We start from the raw sequence: 10,410 nt of genomic DNA, 5'->3' as shown, positions 1-10,410 counted from the left end.
TAGGCAGCAGTGTTTTCAGCAATTTCCAAGATGTCAAAACATTCCTAAGGTTCCAGGTTAAAGGGTGAAACCTTAATTAGATTATGCTCTTCAAACACAAGGGGCCAGCTATGGATGAATGGGACTGTAAGCAAATCCTGCTATGGACTGATAGGTATTTCACAGATGACTTCCAGACACATGCAAACATCTTAACCAACCCACAATGAATCACACATTGGGCTTTTGACACTGGTCCAGTCTTGTGGAAGAAGTTTAAATGGGAAGGGGGAATGTTCAGCACCATCTGAGACCAGAGGCAGGGTCTGCAGACAAAGAGAGAACACAGCGCTTTCTGTTTGCAATGCTGTTTATTTTAGAAAAGCCCCTTTGATCATCTGAATGAAAAATGTGGGCAGAAAAGTCACAAATGTTATAAAACAAAGTTTATTCTGCAATATTTTGTCATAATGAATTGCATCTCTTTGGTAAAAATAAAATTTATAAACATTTTAATTAACAGAGATTAGCATACAAAAACTAAACTTTTGTAAATCGTCTTTAAAACGGGTAAAGGACTAAACCAGAGGAAAAAGGGTTAGAATTGGTCACCTACTGGCAAAATTATTCTAAACAAACCCAAGGACACTGCTTATGCTACATTAGAAACAAGCTAACGGGAATGGTTTTAAAACAACTCTGGTTCATTTGATCAGAAAGCATTCTTACAATTCACTTTTAAATAAATAATAGTTACAATGAATTGGCAATTATAAAATGTTTTATATCACTATATGGCAGTAACATAATACTTTTAATGATGCACTTTTTAGTTTGAAGAAATGTACATTTATAAAACTGACTTGATAATGGCACTGGCAGTTAGGTGTGAAGAATGTGCTTTAAGATAAAATAGCAGGTGCAACATTTATAATATTTTACCTTTTCTTTTCAATAAATATTTTGACCACACCATTATTCATGTGTATGAGTATACTTTGCTTTAATTAAAGCTTGTACTTTTCAGGTTGTTGAAAAGTTGCAAATCACACAACTTCCATTTTGCAGTTGTATTTAAAAATGTTTGATGTGACTTCTGCAGATCAGTAATTTAGGATTGGAATCTGAAAAGCCAGTATAGGTCTGTACAGTAATCACATCAGATTTACCCTGAACAGAGCAACCTCCCCTGAACACAGGTCTCATACACTTCTTCACTGCATTTAAAGAACTGAATGTGGTTCATTAATACTTTTCTTGCCAAAATGTATCCAAGTCAACCATTGGCATCAACATCTTACATATGTCACTAAAAAAACCCAAAGCCCAACAATCAAAATAACTTTTAATTATACTCCATTTATACTATATACACCAGGGTCTTTAACTGAGGTGGCAAACAAACCCGAACCCAACAGATATGTAAGAGAAAGGAAGGGCAGCTCTTCTCCCACTGCCAAGAGAGGTGTTCCACAACTGAGCTGCCAAACGAGCGGGCAGAGGCCTGGGACAAGGTGGTGGGACAGGGCAGGGGCACAGCTCATCTGCCTTCCCCTTTGGAAGCAGAGAGGGAAGACAGCAAAGCAGGAAGGGCAGGAAGAGCATGGCCCCGCTGCACAGCTCTGTGTCCCAGGGAAAGGCTGCCACTGCTCCCCCCTTCCACCATTCCAGTTCTCCCAGCTGTGTGGATGGATGGGATGCAGCTTCTGCTGCTAAGTGCTGAGCAGGAACTGGCTCTCACTGGTCATTGCATATGGTGATTAAATGCATCCCAATCCTTCAGATAAGCTGAAGTCATTGTCACCAACTTCAGGGTTAACAGCAGCACAGCCACACTCTCAATAACATCCTCCAAGTTCATCTGAGGCAAGAACTAATTCAGAACCAAATCAAACCATGGAGCTGACTATGAACACAGCTTCCAGAATACCTGGACCTTGGTCCAGCTTTCACTGGAAGCTACAGAAAGCTGCGACCACTTCAGCAGGAGCCAGGCAGCAGCACCCCCGTTCAACAGTGTGACACTGAAATCATGGCACCGAGCAAAACCTCAGGCTGCTCACAGTATTTCTGTGTATCTGAATCCTCCTTTTCACATTGACACAAGCTCTGCCCTTCACAGTTTTCCATGAGAGTTCGAAAGCAACCCATGAGCAAGAAGAAGCAGTTCCACCAAGCATTCACATCTTCAGCTCCTGAAATCCTAAGAACCACTGCTGTTGGTACTTAATTTTCCTTTAAATGGCGAGTTTTACCCTTACTACCCATCAGCATTACATCCAATATCAGATCTAATTGGCTAATGCAGCACTTGTGGTAGCCAGAACACACACAGGTCTGCACACACATTGCCCTGTTACAGGTGTAGGCTAACAGGAATGAAGCAGAGTATTTTCCTTCCCTTTCAAGAAATAAAACTAATCATTCTTAAAACTGAATTGGAAAAAAACCCAAAACACCAAACAAAAAAAAAGCGCAAAAAACTTTTTTTTTTCCTCTCCTAGTGTTTGTGCTTTAAATTTCAAAACACCAGGAACCTCAAATATTTCAGGCTTGATCCAACAGCCATTGAGTCAGCAGGAGCACCACTGTTGTCTTCAAGAGGCACTGGAATGGGCCCTCAGAGCAACAGACCTTCAGCAGCATGGCTGTGTTTGCATTGGAAGTAGACAGCTTAGGACAGGATTCATGAAGAGACTGACAAATAAGGAAAAAAAAAAAAGCCAGAAAGAAAAAAGGGGCAAAACACCCTACACTAGTCTAAGAAAGGCATTCAAATAGCCAGGAAAATACTCCCTTAGGGAAAGGTTAACTTTTGGCTGAATCCAGCACTGTTTTCAACAGTGGGTATTGGTTTCCTAAGTGGCTCTGCTCCTAATTTTCACCCAGCTTGCCCAACACCTGGTGGAAGCAGTAGCTTCACGTTGGTGAGAACATTTATGGCACATCATGCTACCTTTCAGCAACAGGAAAGATGACCTTGGATAGCTGTATACAATTCTGCAACATACTTAAGGCATCCTTGTATGTACAGTACTGTTAAAACCCACTCCAACAGAACTGCTTACCCATTTTTGAACAGAAAATTAAAAATTAAAAAAAAAGGCATAATCTACAGGAAGATGTAAGTAATCACCACTGATTTTAAAAGAAAAATAGGGATAAAGTTCAACATACCACAAAAAAACCCATTTTTTGGCTGAAGGATGTCTAGGAACTATAAAGAGATTCTCTTATTGCAAAATGAATTTGAATCCTTTACATGGAAGTCAGAGCCCTTAGACAGAACAAAATTCACCTCTGCAGATGGGGCCAGCAGAGATGTAAATATGATCCACAGTGTGCATCTGAACAAACACATCTCTGAAAAAAAAAGTCAACTATTGAGAAGAAAAAAAAATAAGAAGCTATCATTACGAAGTATGCTTTTGGGTTTTCACAAGTCATGCATATCTTCTAATTTGAGAAGATTAAATATTTTTCTTTTTACGTGGTGATTTAAAAATAAATGGCTAAATTATAGTTTGCGTCAAAAATAAAAAAAAAAGCAGTGAGTCCTCTTATGGCTTTGATCTCCCTTGTGAAGGGCAAAAGTAGAAGAGTATTGCCACAATTAAAAAAAATATATGTATATATTCAACACTGACAAACATATTATTTTTTCCTCTGCTTGTGACAGTGGGTCTTTGCAGTACTTATTAAGGAGCTCAAGCACGTTTGGATGCCAGCAAGGTGGAGCAGAGACCCTGCTGCTTCCTTCAGCTCCTCGTCGATCTCCTGACACAGCTCCTCGAGTACTTTCTGGCTGGGCTGACTCTCCTTCGAGGTATCTCCACAAGGCTGGGATGCATAGCCACTGTCTCCGAGAGGATCGTCCTCGTAGTCGCCGTCCGTGTCCACCTCGCTGTGGAAGCCCTCGCTGCCGTCGCTGCCCTCGTGGCTGGCCTTGGAGATGAACTCGTACACCTCGTCCAGGGAGGACAGGGAGGACACGCTGGAGCGGGAGGCGCAGCGCTGGGAGCCCATGGAGCCCATGCTGCTGGCGCTGTAGTTGTGATCCTCGCTCGGGTCGATGTTGGCGGCCGCCGAATCGCTCTCGGGCAGGTTGATGGCGCTGGGGGCATCGAAGGCGCTGCCGTAGCTCCTCTTCTTGGGTGTCTTCAGAGGCTGAGGTTTCTCACCTGTGAGAAATGAGATGTGTCAGCAGGAAAATGCCCCGGTGAGATCACCTGCACCACGAGCACCTGTGCCTGGCTGGCTGCAAGGGAAACTGAATTCCAGCACTTAAAGTCACAACGTGCGTGATTACTGTCACCCACAGAGGACAACAGTCACCACCTAACCTCAGCTAAGAGCTAGAGGAGCAGAGGGGGAAATGATGCCTCTGGCTTTAGCTTTTACATTTTTCAGATTCTATGCTGCTTTAGTGTGTAGTTCTGAGCCTCCTGTTAGGGGATGGTAAGCTCTCTTCACAAAGTACTTAGACAAAACAATTCCTTCTCTAGGTGGGGACCAAGGACAAATGATCCAAATTTCAGGCCCAAGAGCATAAACAATTGTGGACTGAAGAGAGGAAAAACAAGAAGGCTGGGACTTCATAAATTAAAGCTGTAATTGGACAGTTAGCTCCAATATGCAAACTGACCAGAATTTATTAAAGTGTGAGACCTCATGACCTGTCATCCATTTTGGGTACATCTGGGGTGTAGCCCTGGCTGGGCTCTTGTGCTGCCCAAGGTGTATCCATTGAGGCCTCCTAATAAATCCCTACTTTATTCATTAACTCCATCTCGTCTCTGTTCTAGGTCAGCCTTCACAAGGCAACAAAGTAGCCAAGAAACTCTTCTTACTATCTAGCACAGAGAGGGCAGGGATAGAACTTTGCAGAAAAAAAATCAAAATTAACGGGGAAAAGTAAAAAAAAAGCTGCTTCTAATGAAAGTCTTGCAATGCTAGCTGAAAGAATAATTAAACCAGAATTGCTTCTTGACTACTCTTACTGTTTGGAAACTAGACCATACATGTTTCCTGAATCTTTATACAGAAAGTATTTAGTTAGTGAGTAGAGAATAAAAAGAAGAGTAAAATGGCTTATGCTTACAGTCCAGCATCCCTTGCTGAATGGAAGTATTTAACAGCATCATTGCAGTAGCAGCATCAATATCAGATTCTGTGAAGCAGAAGCAGCAAAATGTTAGCACTCAGGTAAGCCTGACAAGATGAGGCCTCTAAAATATACAAAAATACACACATATGTATATCTATTTGCCTGTACTGGCCTACACCAAAGAGCAAGGGTGGGGGGAATGTACAAACCCAGACAAAGCATGACCCTTGTACAGCTCAGTACTGCTCCAGATCAGTCTCATACCTTAACTATGACATTGAAAGGCCGAGCTCTCACGTTGCACTCACTGAAGCCAAGAATCAGTGACACAATTAGACTTTCATGTGACAATGCTGTTGCTATACTTAACAAGTGCCTTTTGTTTGTACCAGTTGGGAGAGAAAGATTAGACCCATGGCACAGCAAAGCACCTCGGCAGCTCCATACCCTGGCTGTGTGAATGTGCAGGGCCCATTAATGCAGCACTAATTCAGCACACCTCCCTCCTCCAGCAGAATTTTCCACACTAATAAGTCAAACGGAAGAAATTGAGACTACACGGGGGGAAAGGGCACTGAACTGCTCAATCTAAAAAGCAGGGGGATCTAAATAATAAATAGGCAAGTAGAAAAGGTTGAGGTGAATTGTGGCACTGTCAGCTGCAGTGAGAAGCACTGCTGCAAAATGCCATCCTTTGCAGAGTAGATTGCTTACATTTCTGAAAGGCACCTTGAGGATAACAGGGCAGAGAATGACATTTCTAACCAGAACAAGGTGAAAGGGAAAAGAAACAAGCACGCCTTTCCCACTCATTTCAGGACACGCTCGTGCCCTTTAAAGAAGAGGAAATCCAATCCATTCTTTGGCTCACTTCTGCAATGGAGGATGGATACTCCTTATACAGAACAGAAATAGGTATGGTGGACTAACCAGGCAAAACAGGAGCAGAGACAGTGAGCTCTCACAAGAGTCTGAGAGCAGATCACATCTGAGGTGTGGGTAGGTATGTACATATGCATGAGCAGAGAGTGGAGAACAGGGCTGGAAGGGACCAGCAGCAAGCAGAACAGGCTCTCAGTTCTGCTGAACTGCAGCTGTGGGGGGAACTGTTAAAGCAAAACATCAGCAGTGTCATTTCTGATAGCATTTGCTTTCTTCCCCACATTACAGGCATTAACTGTGTTACTGAATTTAAGGGTTGGGTAGTATTGGGAGGGGGACTGCAGAGTTTGTCAGTGTGGCTTCCTTATCTTGGTAATTCTCCCTACCTTCACCCCTGGTCAAGGAGAAATTTGAAGAACATGACACCTTGGGAATGTTCTACCAACATGGGAAGGGGACTGAGCTGCGGCTTCCAACACAGGTTATAAAACATACACATTTTCCCCCTTGTTTTCCATGCCTTTCATTTTAAATCCAGCATACTTTAGGCTCTACCCCATTGTTCTCATACAATTTTTTTTTCTTCTGTTTTGGCTTTCTTTGGCAGAAACAGAGCCCCTGAATTCATAAGTTATATGCACTCCACTGACAAAAAGAAGTAGAAAAATAAAGCATGAACAATTACTTTGCTCCACTAGTGTAATCAGGAAGTGAAATATTCCCATTCCTTACTTGCTATCCCAGACTAGTTGCTATTTTATTTGATCATCTGATGTTGGTATACAAGCACCACCTTGTTAAAATGACAAGCAATCAGAGGCATTAATGCAATGCAGGATTACTACCTACAAAGAATATTTCTGCACCTTAACACTCCAAAAAATGAGGAGAGGAACTTCTGCAGTGGCTTCTTAGCAGTGCTCTGTGTCACTGATAATGTGCTTTGGCTTCATTTGTGACTGCTCTTCTCAACAGTGCAGTATTTCCCAAATTTACATTTCTCCAGCAGAATAGCTGAGGAAGCACCTTATTACAAGGAATTCTGTTCATCTGCACAGGAGCTGCCCTGTGGGACCCCAGGAACATGAATGGTTTGCCTCTAATGCCAGAGAAATGCTGAACAGGCTCCCCCACAAGCACAAACTAAGTGATACCAGACACCTGTCATTATTTTGGCACCTCTGGTGTAGCTAAATGGGTGAGGCAACACCAGACTGGCAACCTCCAAACCTGTCACAGGACACACCAGCAAAATCCTCAGCAGGAGAGGGATTTCTTATGTTCTCCAGCAAGCCCTGAGAACCCCAGATCCAGCAGCCCTGCAGCAGCCAGCCAGCCAAGGGATATTTCCTTGGCACCCTGATGCCACCTCTGGGGTGCATGGCCATCATCACCCGTGGGCCAGGCACTGCTTGGTCTCCAAAAAGCCTTGGCTTTGCTGCCTAACCAAAGCTCCTGGTTTGTGGCCAAAACCTAAAAGCAACCTTCTCAACTCTAAGCGTACTGAGCCAGCAAATCAGGGAGCTGGGTGTCTGCTCAGGTCCCACCTGGGCAGTGCCTTTCACTATCCTGACGCAGGAGCTGTAACAACACTCCTCTGCAACACATTTTGTTAGACTCAACCCTTTAAAAACTGAGTACTGTTCACTTTTCAGCACTTAAAAATCAATTTTTTTGGTTTGTTGTGGTCTAGGACAAGCTAATTAAGCTTTATTAGTGAGGTGCAAGAGCTGTGTTCAATAGACTTCTTCAGAAGAAATGGTGCAAGCCCCAGCACACTTTCTAGCTCCCTCTTGGTACCACAAGTTTTATACACTAATATTTGCTACCTTTGGTTGTCAATTCTTGGCCAATAAAACTGATAAAGAGATGATGCAGTTTTCAGATTCATTTTCTACTGAGCTATTCATTAAGCAGGTCATACTTGGGAGTGATGCACGTGCTGAATATTTTGCTGTCAGAACAAGATGGCCCCAATTACACCTTGAACTTCACCTGGTGGATTTAAAATTAATACACGAGTAGCTAATATAACACACATGGATTGTACTACATCTGGGTTCTTTTGTCGTCTAGCAAACCCTTCAGAGCAGGGACAGAGACAACACCAGCTGGGCTGCAGTCCATGCTTGTGACCAAAACCAGGGGAGGAGAGTGAAAGGAAATTCCAAGTTTACCTTTGAGAGCTCGGCTGTGATTCTGCTGAAGGACTGAAGTCAGGTAGTGAGGGGACGACGACCTACTGAAAAAGAAAAGCAACAGCTCAAAGCCAAGCCCTGATCAGGCAAATGATTTGTACAAAGTACAGCAGACACAATACTATGATCACAGAAGGCTAGAAACAAAACCAACCCTATTCACCACAGGAAGGCAAGCGATTTCTGCTGCCCTCAGTGGATGGCTCAGCACTGGTTTGTTTGTGTAGCACTATTTAAGCCATCACCAGCATTTAGAAAACACCTCCAAATACACACACTAAGCAAAACCACTGTTGGCAACACTGACTTCTACAGATTTTCTATACCTGCTAAGGGCTGGATTTTAAACAAAGATATGTATTTTTTAGTACATGAAACCTACATGTGAACAGAACATTAGCTCATATAGGGATGCTCAGAGGACAAGTAAGGACCAGTTGTGATCATTTGCTTTTCCAAGCAGTGGTGGGCAATTAACAAAAACAAAAAGCAGTAGGCAAAGACCTGTGGAAGAGCAAAAAAAACCCCAACAAAACAAACAAAAAAAACAAGTCAAGACAACTGCTGATTTTAAAGTTGATGCTATCCAGGGTGGTTTTTCATAATCAGACCAGCTTTGCACCAAAGTATCCTTAAATCCCTCACAAAATAAAGGGCAAGTTAAAGCTTTCACACGTTTGTTTTTTTTTATGCTACACACCCAGCCTTAATTATTCAGTTTTTTATAAATATATTAGTGAGCATTTAGAAGTAACTACAACAAAAATAGTACACAATATTAAAATTGCATGAAATGTAGCAATGTGTATCTTTTATATGCTGCTAGAACAATCTGAAGGGTGATGACAGAATTTTTAAGCCCAATGTGCAAGAGAAACCTCAGCTGAATGGGAAAAATGTGCAAAAATAGGGTTCACTGTCTAGTATCTTTTCTTGTAGCAACCATGGAGTGTAAAGGGAACAGATCCAAAAATGGGTGAGGGGAAAAGAAATTTAAAATAAAGGAGAGCAATGGTCTAACCCAAAATGGCTGGCTTTGCAGCCCTCAGACCCATTGCACAAAGAGATGCTAAACATCATCATCCTTTTGTCTAAGCTCAGATCCTTCAAAAATCATGTCCACATAGAGCTCCTCCATAGTGAATTAACGCCTGGTATTGATTAAGACAAGCCATGCATAAGGTATGAACAGGATGAGGACTGTGGCTGTCCCCAGGGCTGTCACTCGTGTAGCACTAGAACCAGAATGCAGCCAGGGGCTTCACAAAGACTTGTTGAACAAGCTGTGCAGAAATAAAATGCATCAGGCATGCCAATCATCTATGATAATACAAATTTCAGTGTCACTAGACACAGATTACAGTTTTGGAAAGCTTCTGCTCAAAGCAACAGCCTAAATTTTATTTTAAAATTGTGCTGAATGATAGGCAGACTCCCCACAAACACACTGTAAAATAATCATGAACACCAATCTTCCCACTGGAAAATTCAGAGACTGCCACAGCTGAATTTGAGGATCACTCTGAAGATAAATTTGGACAGTATTTCAGTCTCTCTCCAGCTGAACCTCTGGGCTTCCTCCCTCTCTACAACAAGGCAGATCCTTGGGGGCCCTTCCCCAAAATTAGGCCAAAATTTAAATCAAATCTAAGCATGGAAGGGGAAAAAATAAATCTGTTTTTCTGGATGTGATGGAAAGTCACATAAATGTTTTTTATTATTGAAGGAAAATAAACCAGCTTTCATTAGGGAGCAGTTTGGTATCTTAATATGTTGTTTCTTATTTTCTTGTACTCATAAATACAAGCACTGCAAAACCCTTCCCATGTTGAAGTCAGTGGGAATTTTGCCATGTGGCTTCATTAGATCCAGGATTTCCTTGTAATTGTTGGCAAGTGTGACTAGTCCTTCAGTAAAGGGGAAAAAAAAAAGTTACCAAAAACAACAGCTTCAAATTAAAGTCCTGCTCTTCCAAGTACTTAAGCATGCAGATGAAATGTCTCCTTCCTCACACCTAAGTTTGGTATGTTGCATTTATCCAGGCTAAGTAAACCACACTTAACACAATTTAAGCTGCACTGATCTTTGAGACCCTGGAGATTTTAAAAGCTTAACTGGTCAAGGCTCTGAACACCCTGCCCTAGGCTGAGTCTGTCAATCCTCTGCACCTCTGGCAGGACAGACAACTTCCCATCTGTATTATTCCCCACATTTCAAAGTCTGGCTGTACTAACACAGAGCATT

General features: G+C 42.3%; 1 protein-coding gene across 3 annotated transcripts in view; it reads right to left on the bottom strand.

Annotated features, from left to right (window-relative positions):
- Positions 1 to 331: 331 nt before the first annotated feature.
- Positions 332 to 10,410, bottom strand: part of FOXN2 (forkhead box N2) — a 30,310-nt gene continuing 20,231 nt past the window's right edge. For 2 of the 3 annotated variants that reach the window (XM_064415144.1, XM_064415146.1), the window contains exons 4-6: positions 8,146 to 8,210; positions 5,081 to 5,149; positions 332 to 4,160 (exon numbers count right to left, since the gene is read on the bottom strand). In XM_064415144.1, the coding sequence (XP_064271214.1) occupies positions 3,634 to 4,160; positions 5,081 to 5,149; positions 8,146 to 8,210 (661 nt within the window). In that variant the 3' untranslated portion in view covers positions 332 to 3,633. The remainder of the gene's footprint in view (positions 4,161 to 5,080; positions 5,150 to 8,145; positions 8,211 to 10,410) is intronic. The other variant, XM_064415147.1, reaches the window with a different exon arrangement.

The sequence above is a fragment of the Passer domesticus genome, chromosome 3 (assembly GCF_036417665.1).
Source record: "Passer domesticus isolate bPasDom1 chromosome 3, bPasDom1.hap1, whole genome shotgun sequence".
Taxonomy (NCBI): domain Eukaryota; kingdom Metazoa; phylum Chordata; class Aves; order Passeriformes; family Passeridae; genus Passer; species Passer domesticus.
This window is presented reverse-complemented; position numbering and strand designations above follow the sequence as displayed.